The following is a 17240-nucleotide window of genomic DNA, read 5'->3' as shown; positions in this document are numbered from 1 at the left end:
AACTCCCATTGAAGATTGCACTAGTTTTTACAGAGTTGTGCTTCATTAGCTGATGATGTTTAATCTGGTTTTTTCAAGGTTTCTATCTATTTTTCTGAACATGTTGTCCTAGGGAACCCATACAAACAGAACCGATTCTACCTAACCATAAGTCCCCTTTGTGTATCCAGCAAAGCACATCATACCGTTGAGTTATCCTGCACTCAAGACCTGACAACCGAAACATTGAGGTCATGCCCAAATGATCAATCCAAACAGCATTAGGGATCTCCTTATTTCAAGAGAGAATAGGATACTCAACTAGTAAATTCTATTATGTGTTGGCCGGTAGAGAGTTGTAGCGACACGACTTTAGACACGTCAACAGTACCCTTCCATTTCCCACACATTTGGGGGACATTCCTGATTTTCAAGGCTTATAGGGAATTGGGGGGCATTTTTGAGGCATCCCGGAGTTCCCAAAATGTCCCCTATAGGGAACAAGGCTAAAAACACAAGGGACGCATCCTCGGAGCACTGATCACAACCATATTCAACTAATCATTCAATAGAGGTGGGGAGAAGAAAAAAAATCCTTTTAAATACTCATATACGTAGTGAATCTAGTTTATTTTTGTGGAAATGGCAAAAGAATCATTTCTAATAATGATGAGGAGGTGAAGGGATTCATTAAGGCACTTGCAAAAATGTACAATGTGGAGGATGCTCCAACAAATAGGGATTAGTGGACTAGATTTGCTTCTCTCCAAGGCTACAAGATTTTTTGTTGAGATAGATAGATGCACTAAGGTGCAAGAAAACCCAAAGAAATAGTAATCGTTATATAGGGATTCCTTTGCAGTAGAAAATAACCTTTTGTGTGTCTTCTTGTATTAGTTCCTTAGCTATGAAGAGGGGTTGGTATCTAACTTATTAAGAGGAACATATTCACCATTGGGAAAGCAAAAAAGTTGTATTTATTGTACATAGTGCCTTGCATTTCATTGACTGCAACACAAATAAGTACCAAGATAATTTAATTGTATGGTGGAATGTAGAACTTGAGAAGCCAAGGTAGGTTTAGAAGGACCATGATATATGACTAGAATTGGTGGGGTTCCCATTGTAAGAGCTAGATGGACCCATCAATTCTAGTGATAACGAACAATTTAGGGGAATTCCATCTAATGATGACTTCGGTTATTAAGCCATCAACACAATGCAGCTAAGCATTTTCATTTGGCAATTTCCTTTTCAATGTTCAGTTTGTAACTCCAAACTTGTAGTTTCATAAATCATAATCATTGCAGTTAATTTATCTGATGGATGGGCAGGTATAATATTTAAAATATCCATACAGCAATAGGATTTTAATTTTTATCACAGTTAAGTTGTTTGAAATGTGCAATGTTTCTTTGAGTTTCCATGACAACAAGACATACAAATGCATTTCTAGAATGGAAAAAGAAAGGTTTTAGGGAGAGTAGAGGAACAATCAGCCAACGGATGGAAAATAACATACATATTAGAAATAAAACAAAAATACATACACTTATTTTACAGCTTTACAATTGTATAATTAAACAACTAAACATCATTAAATATTTCAAAAGAGCTGAACTTGAAACGGGCATCTATTACATTAAACATTGAAATTGAACAAAAAAGGTTCAACATTAATTGAATTCAAATACTGATTAAACATTGAAAAATGAATATGAAATCGTATACATGAAAATAAAAATTTGAAAATATTCCACTTGTGTTTCTTTCTTTTGACAAATTTGTTGTTTTTTCCAGTGACTATTGATGTGGAAAAGTCGTTATGTCCCCAAAACATTTTAAGCGGCTTGATCACATCTCTAAATGTCCCAAAGATGTCAGGATGTTGCTAAATAGCTTACCTAAAGTAGAAAACATCCAAAAAAATTTCATGAGATCACCCAAAAAAATGTAAAAAATATGAGGCTGGTTTTGTTTTAAGTCACCAATAGAAACATAATATCATTGGGATCCCATAATATAAAAGGCATGTATGTTATCATGCACCAGAGAAAAAATCTGAGCATTAAATCTTAAGGGCATTCAGCTCTTAAGAATGGTTTTGATGGTAATTCTTTCCCAATCGCTAACATATATCTCAATAGCCAGATTAAGACACTGATTTCCTAGGTGCTATTATTTAATCTAGCAAAAAGCAACTACTGTTGACTTAACCTCCAAAAAAGATGAATAATAATTATAAATCCTATAATAGTTGCTTAATAAATCATGTAGTTATGGAGGATTGTTGAGAAGTTGCATTTCCTTAAGATTCATATGCTAGATATTTTGATTGTACTAAGTCTTCAACTCCTTTATGATTCTGTTAGGTTGCTTACTTTCTGTTCTGATCCAAGAATTATTACCTGAAATAGAACTATGGCACAGTGATGGATGTTTACCCAGTGCTTGAACTATATCTGCCCTGTTATAATTCTTTTTAGATTTTTCTCACTTTACAAAGGACATAATTTGGTGTCTAATGCATCATTTCTTTTGGCATAGGATTGCCTATACAAGGAAATATGTACACTACTCACAAATAACGCAAAGAGAGAAAGCAGCCTTCTGTGCGGATAAGCTCCCTTATTGTCCCCACCAAACGATTGTTACTCACATCCCTGGAAACAGAAGGCATACTCTCAGTGGCCTCGTAAGTTTGATGTTCCTCCAAAAACGTAATAAACATGCAGGTTTAACAGTAAAAATTCCATACTCTCAATAAATAGTCCCATAAAAAACAAAATTATATAAGTCAAAGAAAATGAAGGCAAATCATTCAGATTCAGGTTCAACGAATTACAAGTGGCGAAGGTGGCGAAGATTTCCAAGTTCTGAAGGAATATGACCTGCAAGACGGTTTTCATGAAGATAGAGGTAGCGAAGCTCAGGCAAATTCCCAAGTTCTTTTGGTATTGGCCCTTTCAAGTTGTTAAAACTCAAATATCTGTTCACATGATACACCATTAGAAATTATTAAAATATTAACAACATAACTTTATGAACATGATAGAAAGTGAAAATCAGATGCCATTTTTTAGTTTTTCCTTTAGGAGTTGAACTTCATATAAAAAGAAATGGATCAGAATAGAGCAGAAACTGTAATAAGAGCTCACAGGTTCCTTAATTCTTTCAGTTCGCCTATTTCTGGTGGAATTGAATCTTGCAATTTGTTCCACCTCAGATTCCTGCCAAAAAGTGCAACTACAAATTAACTTTTGCATTACAGTAAAAAAAACATAATATAATGGCTTATAAATTTCAGAAAACAGCAAAAAAGTGAAACATGACATAGATCTTTAATAATGTGAAAAAAAAAGATCTTTATCCAAATGGAACCAAACCATAACAAATCTACAAGAAAAACAAAATATTTCATAAAAACAACCACAAAAGGGAAGAATTGAGCCCTTGCTGGTGTAAAAATAATGTACAAAATCCTAGGAGAAGTAGGATAATTCTTTATGCTTTATATATCTTACCTGCACTAGAAGATGAACTGAACAGTCATTACTTATTGTTAAATATGTACATTTTTATTGAATGAAATGAAGCTTTCATTAAATATTTTTCCTCTTTGTCCAATCCTGTTCATTTGTCAATCCTTTCTTGTATTGTATTCTAGGGCCTAAAATTGGTATCAGACCTCGATGAAGAGCTTTGGCTGAAGTAAAAGGATGAAGAATAATTGCAGCCATTTATGTGCAAGAAGGATACACTTGCAAGGACAACACTGTGAAGATGAGGATGATATTCACCATTCGACAATGAATTCAAAAGGATGATAAAGTGGGATACTACTACAAATCTTGAATTTCCTTCGGAAATCCAAGATCCCAAGTTCAACATGTGAGATTGCTCTACGTCAAGGGAATCAAGAAACTACAACTATAGGACAAATAATTTCCAAAGATAGAAGATACATTAAGAAGCTTTTCACAGAATGAAATCAAGAATTGCACCAAGGAACTCAGCAATTCATAAAGGAAATTCCAAGACTAGGTCTACATTCCAAAGTGAAGAGGTATTTCAAAATTCCCAAGCAAGAAGATGTACAATGAAGTGTGATCAAGGAATAAAGAAAGATAGTTTCAGAAGAGTTAAGCAGAGTTAGAAACTTGATCACCCAAGATGATGCAATTTGGGAATATGAATCACCACAATCAGTCAAACAATTGGAAATGTGAGTATCAAGAGATATTGCTTGAAACTCAAGGACTTCTTTGTGATGATATACAAGGAGCAAGCAGTTGGTGCCTAATCACATTCAAACAATCAGGAGGTTTCAAGTCAAGGCGTCCAAGTTCAATGTACTTGGCTCATCCTACAAAGAGGATAACTACCCATGTGGAAGGCACTAAGTTCCATGTACCTAACCTCATTTCTCATTGGTCCGAATTCTAAGAGAGACATTTGTCCTAAGAAATATGATTTTCTAATTGGTCGAAAAGGAGTTAGTTATAAGTTATAACTAACCCTAATTAGGCTTTCATCTTGTAATCTCGACCATTGATTCCAAATCAATTTGGGCCCTTGAACTGTAATAGGGATCTCTATATAAGGCATTACCTTCTCATTTGTAAAGGTACATAAACAATAATTAGCAATAGAATAGGAGGAGTAAGCCAATAATTGTTGCCAAGACTTATGAAATTAATACATGATTTTCATTAAAGTATGGTGGATCTTTATGTGTTATTTCAACATTTTGCATGGTTTCTTGTTACTTCTCAAATTTTAATTGAAGTTCATTAATTATAATGGAGAAATGTAATGATATGTGATGGAATTCTGGTTCATACCATTTGGAATTTGTTGATTGCAAATAGCAGTGTATGGATAGTCTAAACCTGATTTAGCACTAGTTCGATTGTGGATGTTCACTTGAATTGCACCATTCTTGGGTATTTAAATGAATGTTCACGGTATGAAAATCCTTCGTTTCCTTTGGAGATTGCATTAGTTTTGTGTAGTTGTTTCCTCATGGTGAACCAAGGCTTGATTAAGGAATCCATCTATCAAAGCACTATCCTTTATCATCATTGTCCTTAGGTTTAGATTAGATTTGTTAACTCTTCATACTTTTGTCTTTTATTTTTCCAAGTTAGTTAAGTTAGATTCCATGTTCCAGATGTGATTCAAAGCATAAGTCCCTTTGTGATTGCTAGCATTATCACATCACATACACTAAGTCTATCTAGAATTTAAAGTCGATTGTTTGTGTTGTAAACCTTGAAATTGCCTTATTTGATCACATTGTTTAGCATATGAGGTTTCTTTGTTCAAGAGAGGATAGAAAGTATTTTATTTTGTGTTTGAGGTGTTCTAAAAAACACATCAACAGATAGGAGTTGGGTGAGCTTAATGGAACCTGCCAAGTTGCCTCCTTGCATCTTTTCAGCAACTATAGTTGAGAGAGCATCCACTTTGAGCATGGTTTCGGCCCATAGTGGATACAATAGGAGCATACGGAAACAATGGGGGGCCCTAGGACATTGCGAGCATCTTTGGTCTCATCCAATGAACCAAAAGACAAACCCACGTCTGTTTGAACCATTCACTCTACAAACTGACCCAATAAGAAAAATCTAGTCCCACCAAAGAAGAAAGGCTAGATATAGAGGTAGGGGCAGAGTTCTAGATATTAAGGTTGGGATGGGCCTCTAGATACAAGGGTAGGGGTGGGCCCACTAATGGTTGACTACAAGCTCATGGTAATGATTTTAGGTGGATGTTAGAATTAATATTGAGTCAAAGTGTAGTGCTGATATAGATGTCAACTATGCTGCCTAACAGATAAATAATAGTGATTGAACTATACTAAAAATGGCCATAACTCGTATTGAGAATCTAGGCGGCAAAAGAAAAGGGAATGATTGTACCTATAGATATTTGGTTAAAGGCCATTAAACATTTACCCCACTAGCAACTAAAACCAATAAATGCTTAGTTTGGTCAAATTATTACTGTTTATTGTCCCTGTGATGGTTATAAGAGAGTCAACAACTTTGGTCTGCACAAAGTACACAAAACACAACCAAGAAAAGCACCCATGTGTTAACATAATTATAATCCATTACATGGCTTAAAAACAATAAGTACATGGTAGCATGGTGCTTCCAAAGTTTCAGTAGGCAACTCACAATGTCCTAAGCTTTTTAAGCCGTCCGATCTGAGGGGGGATTGCACCAACCAATTTATTGCCATGGAGATCTCTGTCAACAAAGGAAATGTACAAAAAACAATTAATAGCATTCTTGTGTATGCAAAAAAAATAAAAAATTGATAAATCCACATTAGAAGGAAGAAAATTCAAGTCCAAAAAATATAGTTTCTATTATATTGTATAACATCAAAAGCATTGTAGAATATAGAAATCCAAAACAGGAACTGCCTACATTTTGGAAGTATAATACGAGATCAAAATTATTTATAACCTCACTATGATGAAATTGCCCAAGCAAACACTAAAAGGAGACTTTTGAATTTGACCTCATGTATTCTGCTATAATTTTTCTAGGATTCGGATTTTTTGAATTGCAGAAGTAACCTTTTTTCTAGAACTAAAGGTATCAACGTAAATTTTAAATTTCAAAAACTGATTACTATGATATAAATGCTGTGTTAAAAGAAGGATGAAAAAATTAAACTAATCCAAAAGAAAAAATTTACAAACATTGAATCCGACTATGTAAAATAAAGAACCGATTCTCAAGCATTCTGTTTCTATATGTATTTGAAATGCGATAAGTGCCATGTAGAGAAAGATGCTCTCTAAAACAACTAGCATCTTGAATAACTGAAAGAATCACTAAGGAAACCAAAACTCAAAATCAATGCCTAAATGTGGTGACTCACATATGAAGCTCTAAAAGGAATACTAAAACTAACTCTAATGGAGCATTTAGAGAGTACATAATAATACTAGCTATATTAAAAACATTAAAAATCCTCATGATTTATTCTTTGATAAATACGTCATATCCCCCAAAATCTATTACATACGAATTGTATTACTCATTATAAACTGAAATCCAATTACCTTGCAAGGCAAGTGTAATTCCTTCAAACAATATACATTCTAAAGTGCTTTTGCTAATTTTTAGTCTCATAAGGCTGCATTCAAATATAATTAGCTAGGTTATTCTTTTTTATAAGAAGAAATAGATATGAAAACATACCTTTAAGGGGTTTCAGCACTATTTTTCTCTTATAGGTAACCTTTGGTTGAATATATATGTGGAGAAATATCTATCATTTTCTTTATTATTTTTAATGCAATGAAATATGGATTTACTATATCCATGTAGTACACATGCACAATATATGTGATTGCTTGACTGACTTTGTCTGGACTCTGCATAAAGTTTAAACTATCAATTACTACTGCTGTTAGAAAGAAAAATTTGGCTCTTGAATGGCTTTACATTGGTGAAATCTATTTAGTCACCAAGATTGTTATAAGTTAAGTTTATGTACTATGTCAGAAATAATGTTAAAATTGCTAGGATTGGGATTAATTGTTAAGTCCCTGTCAAAATATTTCAACAAACTAGTAAGTTTTTTTGAATTCCTACATCCAAATAATTGGCAGAACTTTGACCCAATCAATATTTCTAATTTTAGTGCTTAGGAACAGCTGCAACTATCTTTCATTATAATGGGCATATTCACAAACATTTGCAAGTGTTGAACAATTCATGGACTTTTTAACAAATAGTTGTCATGCATCATCATTTCATTGACAATTTCACAAATAATTACCAACACAAACCCTTGCTGCTATTTAATGTCAAGATACAATAGTGGCAGCAACTGATATGTTTATACATTAAAAAAAACATACAATAGACAGCTGATATTTTATGCATCTTTCATTACAAAATCATAGATCTGTAAAGCTTTTGATCCACTTCTAGAGATTCATCATCCTTTCTTAAATGAGAACCAGTAACCATGGGAGTTCCAACTGGCTTACAGTTCTTCATACCAAACTTTTTCAACATCTCCTTGATGTACTTGGTCCGAGAAATGAAAATGCCATCTTTTGGATGTGTTACTTGATGACCAAGGAAAAATGACAACTCACCAATCATTGACATCTCAAATTCTTTCTACAATTCTTTTGCAAACTTCTTGCAAACATCTTCATCTCCACCAAAAATGATATCATCAACATATACAACCATTATCAATAGTTTCCCACTTTCAATTTTGAAATAAAGATTACTATATACAATACCTTTTTTGAAGTTTTGTTGTAACAAATATTTGTCCAGCCTTGCATACCATGCTGGGAGCTTGCTTAAGTCCATAAAATGCCTTCTTGAGTCTGCAAACCATATTTGGATCTTTTGACAATTGAAACCCGTCCAGTTGTTCGATGTAAACCTCTTCTTCAAGTTGTCCATTCAAGAATGCTGACTTAACATCCATCTGATATACCTTAAAGTTCTTGTAGGCAACATATGCAAGAAATATTCTTATAGCTTCTATCCTAGCTACCGAAGCAGCAATCTCCTCAAAGCCTATACCTTCAACTTGTTATTAGCCTTTACATACTAGTCTTGCCTTGTTTCTTGTGACTTCTCCATCTTTATTTGTCTTGTTTCCAAACACCCACTTTGTTCCTTTCACATTCTTGTCCACCGATCTAAGTACCAATTCCCATGTCTGATTCTTTTTTATCTAATTTAGTTCTTCTTCCATTGCCTTCATACATCCATCAGCTTTGCTAGCCTCTACCAAAATATTTGGCTCCACCTTTAGATAACAGAAATTTGATTGTTCTTTGGCCTCAGCAAATCTTCTTCTAGTCTAAACTCCTTTATCTTTACCTCCAATGATCTGATCTTCTGAATGATTCTTCTGCGCATACTTTGTAGTTATTTTAAGTGCTTTCTCAAGTTCCTTTTCTTTTGTATTTGATTCTTCTTTATCTTCCGGAATGTCTTTCTCTTATGTAGTAATGGGGGCATCTTTTATCTCAATCTCAAGTTCCAATGTAACCTAATTCCATTCTTCACTTACTCTGACATTTGTAGTTTCCACCATCTTCTTGAGCCTCTCGTTGTGGCACCAGTATGCCTTCTTGTAGAGTATCCCAAAATTATTCCTTCATTAGATCTTGCATCAAACTTTCCCAAATCTTCTTCATCTCTTTTGATGTAGCACTTACTTCCAAAGATTCTAAAATATTTGACTATAGGTAATCTTCCATGCCATAGCTCATAAAGTGTCATTATGTGATTCACTCTTGTGCCTTGTTAAGAATATACACATCTTCTTTCCAATACACATTAGATAGGTTAGTATCTTTCAACATAGTTATAGACATTTCGACAAGACTACTAATCTTTCTTTCAACGACTCCATTTTGTTGTGAAGTTTTTAGGTGTAGACAATTGCCTTCTAATACCATGCTCTTCACAAAATCTATCAAATTCATTTGATGTAAACTTTCCACCTCTATCAAACCTTAAACATTTGATCTTAACTTCTATTTGATTCTCAACCATAGACTTGAACACCTTAAACCTATCTAGTGCTTCTAATTTTTCTTTTAAGTAACCCATGTCATTCTAGAATAGTCATCAATGAGCAACATAAAATACCTTTCACCATTTAGTCCTCTTGTCCTTGTAGGTCTTCATAGGTTGGTATGAATCAACTCCAAAGGTCTTGCAATAGAATAATCCTTGTTCTTGACTTTGTTCCTTGTTTGTTTCCCATCTGACATTCCTTAAAAATTTCACTAATCCACCTGTTATCTATCAAAGTTGCACCCTCACCAAGTTGCAGAATTTGGTACTCTGAAGAAACATGGGATCTTTCCAGGTTTGTGGGTCACCTATATTGGAAAGAACCTCCAGAGAAGGTCGGCTTCCTAAAACTATTATCACCTAAACTTAATGATTTTGCTGAGAAAAGAGTGAGAAGGAAAAACATAAACTGAAAACTACATCTTAATAGGTGATGCACCAAAATGAATATCTGAAAATTTGGACAAACTGATTAACACACAAAATGACCAGTAATAAAAGGAACTCTTGCACAACTCAGAAACTCATAACCTCTGCATTAAAACTTCATAAGGCTGAAAAATAAGAATCTCAAATGTTTTCTCACAACCTGTGGTTACTCTTATAACAGGCACAACCTATGACCTGCAAATAATTAAAAATTTCCGCATAAAGGTGCTGACAGCAACACAATCACAAGGATAAAAGACATCACCTAAAACTGCATCAACACTAAGCACACAAAAACAGAAATATGAGAAGGCACAAGCTACTATCACAGCAAAAGGTGTCACCAATCTGTATTACTTCTGAAAATGTGTTACAATATTATTCACTTCTGCAGAAAGAACTCTCAAAGTTACAGGCTGCCAAAAGATGAACAAAAAAGAACCCCTATAATGAAGATTGCAAGAGGTATATATCCTTTTCAAAAAGCAAACAATGAATATATAACTCCACCTCCTCTTGGGCGAGCAAAACCAAAAATCCACCTTTTTAAGACCTAAAACAGGTCAAAAAGGGAAAATATCTGAGCAGAAAGTCAGGCCATCCCCTGCCCTGCCATAAAAGATCCTAACTGCACCATAAATGGCCCCAAAATATCATCTGACAGGCCTGCAAGCCTTCATTAATGCAAAAATATCTTTTTGACCTCCTAATAAATGCAAATAAATATCTAATAAAGTGATCTATAATTATTAAGACTTTATCAAATATTCATTTAATTCCATTTGTACAATTAAGTCAAAATATTAATACATGTAATAAGAAAAAATATTTAATGAAGTGACTTATCAATATCACTTTAATGAATATTTTAATTACACCATTTATTAATATAAAAATAAAAATATGAAAGTTCTTTAATAAAGTGATAAATTAATAAGTCACTTTAATAAATAGGTTTATTATTTCTATTATTAATATTGCTTAATTTTCATCAAAATAAAAGAACATATTTGTTAAGTGATTTATAAATTTATCACTAAACTAATATGTTAAGAAAATATTATTAAGTGATAAATCTATAAATCACTTAACAAATATGTTCTTTTATTTACAAAGACAAGGGGATGCAATTACAAAATATCGACCACCCCATATGCTTTCAAAGGGGCTATTAGTGAGAGGCAAAATAAATAAAAAGCAAAGGCAAAAATGCCTTGAGCCATTCGATGAATACTTAGGGAATTTTCAACCCTAAAAACCTCATTCTATTCTTCATATTGCATGATATCTCTCCATTTCTCTTGCTGCCGCCATGTTAGGGTTTGGGCACCATGATTTTTGAAGGTTTTTTGCTGATGAAATCTGGAAAGATAAAATAAATTGTCAACCGCCATGTTTTGAATCTCTATAGGGTTTCTGGAAAGCTTTATTTGATGTAGACGCCATTATCCTTGCCGCCATGAAGGAAATCGCAGGGCTTGGAGGGCCTCTTGGGAAGAATTTCTCGTAGATTTTTCTGCCATTAATGGCCGCTTCAAGTGCACATAGAAATGATTTGATTTCTGAGTACAGTTTACTTGGAAAAAAGACTGTAAAGGATATGGCATTGCTGTATAGTGTTTTCTCCTTGCATTTGCTGTGTTTAATTCGAACTCTATTTTGATTTAAAATAAAAAAAAGTTGCAATTCAAAAAATTTCTTGGGTACTTTTCCAATACATGGTCATTTTCAGTCATTGTCTTTTTCATCTTTATTTGGCTGGGCTGCAATTTGAATATTTATGAATCTTTCTCCATATGAATTCATTGTCATGCATCCATGAATAATCTATTCACTGTGCATTTGACCTTTCAGACTACCAGTTTTGTGGTGATTGTCATCCTTGTATCTATGGCTTCTATTGTTCATCACACATATCCTTTTCCTCACATTTGAGACTGTCTTTTGCCTGCATGAAGATATCCTTCTATGATGACTGTCAATGCTCTTGTATGTCATCTATATTGTCATATTTCAGTGACTGTCCCTTTCTAAACCCATACTGTCCTCCTCTTGTACATGGACTAACAGTTATACTTATCATGCCGTCTCTTCTTTCCCTAAATTTGTGCCTCCAATGCCATATAGATTGTGACTTATCCAAAAAACCAAACTATGTTAAGAAAATCATTTTTTTACAAGAAATGATTTTGATAGCTGATAGAAAGACATCTAACTTTAGGGTGACCAAAAAAAGTGCTCATGGTTATCACTTGTATCACTACCTCTTTAAGACCCTTTTCCTTTCACATGTACTTTCCTTGCATTGTTTGACTAATTCCTTAACAGTGACCCTGAAATTTACCAATACCACCACTTTATTGTGCATGCTTACTCTCTACCTTGAGCATGTCATTAGGTGTCTCCAACATCCAATTTATTCTAGACTTTTGCATTGGTCTTTCATAGGACTGATCATGAACTTGTTGGGGGACTGTCATTGTGATCTTGTTAAGGGACTCCCTGCTTTCTCAACTTGCTCATGCCTTCACTTTTCAAGTTGATATCACTGTGCATCCATGTTGTAGAACAGGGACTGCACATGTGGTACAAAAAGCCTCTCTTGACTTCTAAAGCAGAAGTGTTTGTGCCTCTCATAGGACTATCATATAACATTTTCATGTCTCTTATCACTCTCAAGAATCTTATGTCATTCTACTATCAACCCAGCTTCATCTTCCTCATGGTTGTCATTACCACTGCAACTTTGATCTATTCACTGCTTTGTATTGGGTTATGGATGTTCTCATGATTTCTTGCCATAATTATTTTGTGTTTATGGCTGCACTTTCTTATTTCATAGCATTGGCTGCTATCATCCTTTGAAAGCTCACTGTTCTCGAATCTTTTGACTTGTAGAAAGGGATTGTGTGCTATATTTTCACACTTTGGTTTCCTTATGATATTGTGAAAGGATTGTAATAATCCTTTAATGCATTGTCTTCTTCAACATGATCTTGGATTCTTATTACCTTTTTCTGAAAATGACAACCTCCTAGAGCCTTGTTCTTTTCGATGTTGTGTCTTCCATATTATCTCTATCTTGAAGGCACATCATAATCTATCCTCCATCATTTTGTGAGGCTTTGAAGACGCTATGTACCATGTATTATATTCACTATCATTCATGGCTGTTTAGAAACTTCTCACTATGGTTGAACACTGTGGATTTCCAAGTTGAAGGTTTCAGCTCTTCATACTTTGTCTTGAAGATACTGCTCTTATGACTGCATTAGTCTCTGCTGCAACTGATATTTCTATTACACTTAACGGAAATATAATCAGTACAGACTCTAATCACCATAGCCCTTTTAAGTACTTGTTTGATTTTGCCAATCATTACTCCCTACTGTAATTGCCTATGGCTGCATCACTTTGTTCTCTATTGGTAAAGTGCTTCCCTGAGGATCTATCACTGGTGTATAGGACTCTTGAATGCATTCTCAAACCTTGATGCCTATCTCTATTCTCAAACTGTTGTAATGCTTCAGATGCCTTTTCATGCATGTCCTTTGTGTGATAGGAGTGCATACTCTATTTCTTTGTGCCTTTGAGACTACTCCCGATCATGCTATCTTTAACCACCCAAAACTTGTACTCTGTTTTCAGTACCTGTTGTTTTGAGCCTCATAACTGTTGAAATGTAGCTTTCCTGGAACACTGTAATGGCACCTCTTCGATATTGACACATTAAATGATGAGCTTTCCTTCTTAACTACAATTATCGTGATGATCATGCAATCTTCTTTAATTCTCTTGTATGATGGTCTCCGTGAATGAGTGCCCCTCGTTTATGACAGTATGTCGGTACTGACATTTAGGACTCTCATGTTCCTATCAGCCTATTGCCATGAGAGACAGGTACTCTTTTATTGTGACCACTGTAGAGACGGGTAAGGATTGTTTCACTGATGTCATAATAATCTGTCCTTAATATCATACATGCTGAGGTCAACCCTCATGGGAGCCCATTTTTCCCACATGCTGATATTTAAATGAAGTAATCAGCGATAAAACTTTACCTGTATCTGCACATTGGACAAATTGTTAGACAAAACTATGAGTTTTCAGATATGTTTCTTGTTGCTTCTGATACATACAATGATTGGACTGGTATAATGCATTGTAGGAGTGGATTGTGCATGCATTGATGATGTATATGCAAGGATATGGTATCCCGAGCTCTAATACAATTCTCTTATCTCTTTGCAGACACTTGGAGCAGCAGGGGACTTCTGCGAAGGAGCTGGATATGAAGCTACTCAACTGCAGGGGGTTCGTCATTACGAGGCAATGACGGATCCCTTATCTTTGTTTATATTTTGTTTTTACAAGCATCATTTTCTTGTATAATGCATCATAGGTAGTCATTCCCACGGCTTGTGTGGGAGCATCTCATTTGACATTTATGAATAAAGAAAAATGCCTTTTCAAATATGCAATGTTGTATGGTTCTTGATTGGTTGTGAACACTTGCATTTACCTGGAACTCTTTTATGGCATTCTATAGTATCTCTTGGCAAAACACAAACAACAGACATGTCCCCTTAAAACTATAAAACTTGACCAGCTCCACTTGATTGAGCTGGAGAATGAAAATGGGTAACACCACCATCATACTTTTCAAGGTCTATGAACTTCCTTTTGCACCCTGTCATGTGATTTGAGCATCCAAAATCAATAATCCAAGCTTTAGGTTCCACTTTTGCATGCAATGTCGTCTTCACCATCATTGATCTTTCACTATCCTTCTCATCATGCGGAGTACCAGACCTTTCATTATCCTTTTCTTCTATGGCCAAAAATAATGATTCATCATGTGAGTCATCACAATCTTCTTCAAAGAAATAGGTCTCCATTGAACAAAAACTCTTTTAGGCTTGTCTCTATCATCCATTATTTTGTTTTCGTCTTCTCTTCTATAATTATCCTTTCTTTTGTTATCATCATCTGATCTCTTATAGTTATCTTCCCCGAAAAATACATGTAGCAGCAAAATGACCAATTCTTCCACAATTAAAACATTTGAAGGCCAACTTACCTTTGTATTTTCCAGATCCTTTCTTTAGTCTTCTCACAAAGTTTGCTTCAACATCATCTAGATCATTACTTGTTTTACATACATCTTAAATCTTCTTGGTAGCTTTGAATGCAGCTTCCTTCTTGACAATGTTCCGATCCTCAAACTCTAATATCTCAAAGGCAGATAGCAATTCACAAAGTTGATCCAAGGTATATGTATCCATGTTATATCTTTCTTCAATAGCATACAACTTAGGTTTATAAGATCTAGGCAGTGTCCTCATTACTTTTCTCACAATTTCATTATATGTCAGTATTCTGCCATGTAATATCTCTGCTAAGTTCTGATATGAAATCCTAATGTTTTTCACTTAAACATTTCATCAAACACTTGACTATCATGGTCTAATCTGCAGTTCACAGTTTCAGTAAGACTCCAAGGATAATCTAAGACAATTTTAATGAAAGTTGAGCCTCAACAATGATAGAATATCATAGAAATAATTGTAAACAATAACCACAACATATCAAGGCAAATGGGGCCCATAACTTCTTGCTGTCCTTAAGTCAAACACTTAGCAGACATTCTCAGAATACTGTCCAAAAGATGCATTCCCAAATCTAATTCAATTCTCATTTAAGTCCATTACAATATGCTGTTGAAGAACCAATATATAGACTGATTACAAGGACTAATTCTCAGTTTCTTTTCTTGCGACTTAGGACTGATAACTACCCATACAAGTGCAAATGAGAACAAGAGATGGAATGCTAGGAACCTGGTATAAATCCGCCAAGGTAGATGATGCTGATGCAAGCTAGAATCTTCGATGAAGATATCTTCAAAGTGTGAGTCCAAGACCAATTATGTGCCGTCCCTGCTGCTGCTGATGGAGGTCTGCATATCTGCAGTCTATGGTCTCATTACTCCTCCAAACTGCTCGATTTCTTCTCTAGATGACAGCGCCTTACGCTTAAAGGGGGTTCCAAGCTATCTTATGCATCCAATAGGGAAAATCAAAGGGCATGAGAACCACAGACCTGTCTCAGATCAGACTTTCAGTATAATCCAAATGCATTCCAAATCGCCTTCAAAACCATCCCAAAATATCGCCTCTCCTTCCTATGAATTTAGGAATCCATACAAGTCATAATCGATGCATGTAGAGGGAGGTATGAACCAAAATCGTGGAAGTCCAGGTCTGCAACTAATTTGATGACAGCACAAAATAAGCTTCGATTTGTCTCCAAAATCATCAATGGATGTCGCCTAGGTGCCAAAGGAATAACGCTGTCTAGTTTGCCCAAGAGAATGCATTCAACAAGGTGATCTCTCCAAAATCTGAAATCTGAAGCACAACCAAGATCTGATATAAAATCTCCTTACGCTCAATATGGAAAGCTGAATGCTTTCCACTCCTTTTTTCAACCCTTCAAAGGGTCTTTCACCTCCTCGGTTATGCTGACCAATAGGGAGGTATCGTTCCCCAAGATCTTTTGCGGACAACCTATGTCTCCACAACTCAACAAGAGATAACATAAACAACTGATGTCCAACATGTGTTTCCCCTCTTCTATTTATTCATTACATAACACGTCACATTCACTTTCTAGAAGATAAGGGTAGGTACACTTTATATTATTTAATTAAACATTTAAATTTAATGTACCTTTTATTTATTAATTAAAAATACACACGTCTCCTGATACATGTTATCCCTTATAACATCAAAATATCAAATAATAATGAGATGTGAAGCCACCAATCACTGCCACATCGACCCCCTAAACAACACCTTGGCCTACGAGGGTCAAATATAGGCCAACCTTGACACAAGTGCACGTTGTTTTCCCCCGAGGGGTGTGTGTGTGTGTTTCAATAGTGCATAACAGTACCTAAATGTAGTAAATATGACAGCATACAGCAATCCAAGTAAACAGAAGAACTCAGATGTATGTATTCATTAATGTCAAATGCCAGTACATTCACAACATCACTTTGTTCCACAATAACTTCACGATGAAATAGGAAACCAAGTACATATATATAGGTGTCGGTGTAGGTTGTCCAGTGCCAACTGCCGACAACCGTCACGTAACCACCAACCCTTAACACTCGTAACGTTCTAATTACAATATGACATAATTACCCGACAACACACGTGCTAAGGAGAAGGGGACATTACA

The 17240-nt window shown here is 35.0% G+C and overlaps 1 protein-coding gene across 5 annotated transcripts in view; it reads right to left on the bottom strand.

Moving 5' to 3' along the window:
- The window catches only part of LOC131047909 (probable leucine-rich repeat receptor-like protein kinase At1g35710), a 193253-nt gene that overhangs the window by 127945 nt on the left and 48068 nt on the right, over positions 1-17240 (bottom strand). For all 5 annotated transcript variants that reach the window (XR_009106307.2, XM_057981724.2, XM_057981725.2 and 2 more), the window contains exons 4-7: positions 6165-6236; positions 3138-3209; positions 2825-2968; positions 2562-2642 (exon numbers count right to left, since the gene is read on the bottom strand). Coding sequence is in view for 4 of the 5 variants with exons in the window: in XM_057981724.2 (XP_057837707.2) it covers positions 2562-2642; positions 2825-2968; positions 3138-3209; positions 6165-6236 (369 nt within the window). In the remaining variant the exon portion in view is untranslated. The remainder of the gene's footprint in view (positions 1-2561; positions 2643-2824; positions 2969-3137; positions 3210-6164; positions 6237-17240) is intronic.

Source organism: Cryptomeria japonica, chromosome 3 (assembly GCF_030272615.1).
Source record: "Cryptomeria japonica chromosome 3, Sugi_1.0, whole genome shotgun sequence".
Lineage (NCBI taxonomy): Eukaryota > Viridiplantae > Streptophyta > Pinopsida > Cupressales > Cupressaceae > Cryptomeria > Cryptomeria japonica.
The sequence above is the reverse complement of the archived record's forward strand: the minus strand, read 5'-3'. Positions and strand labels throughout refer to the sequence as shown.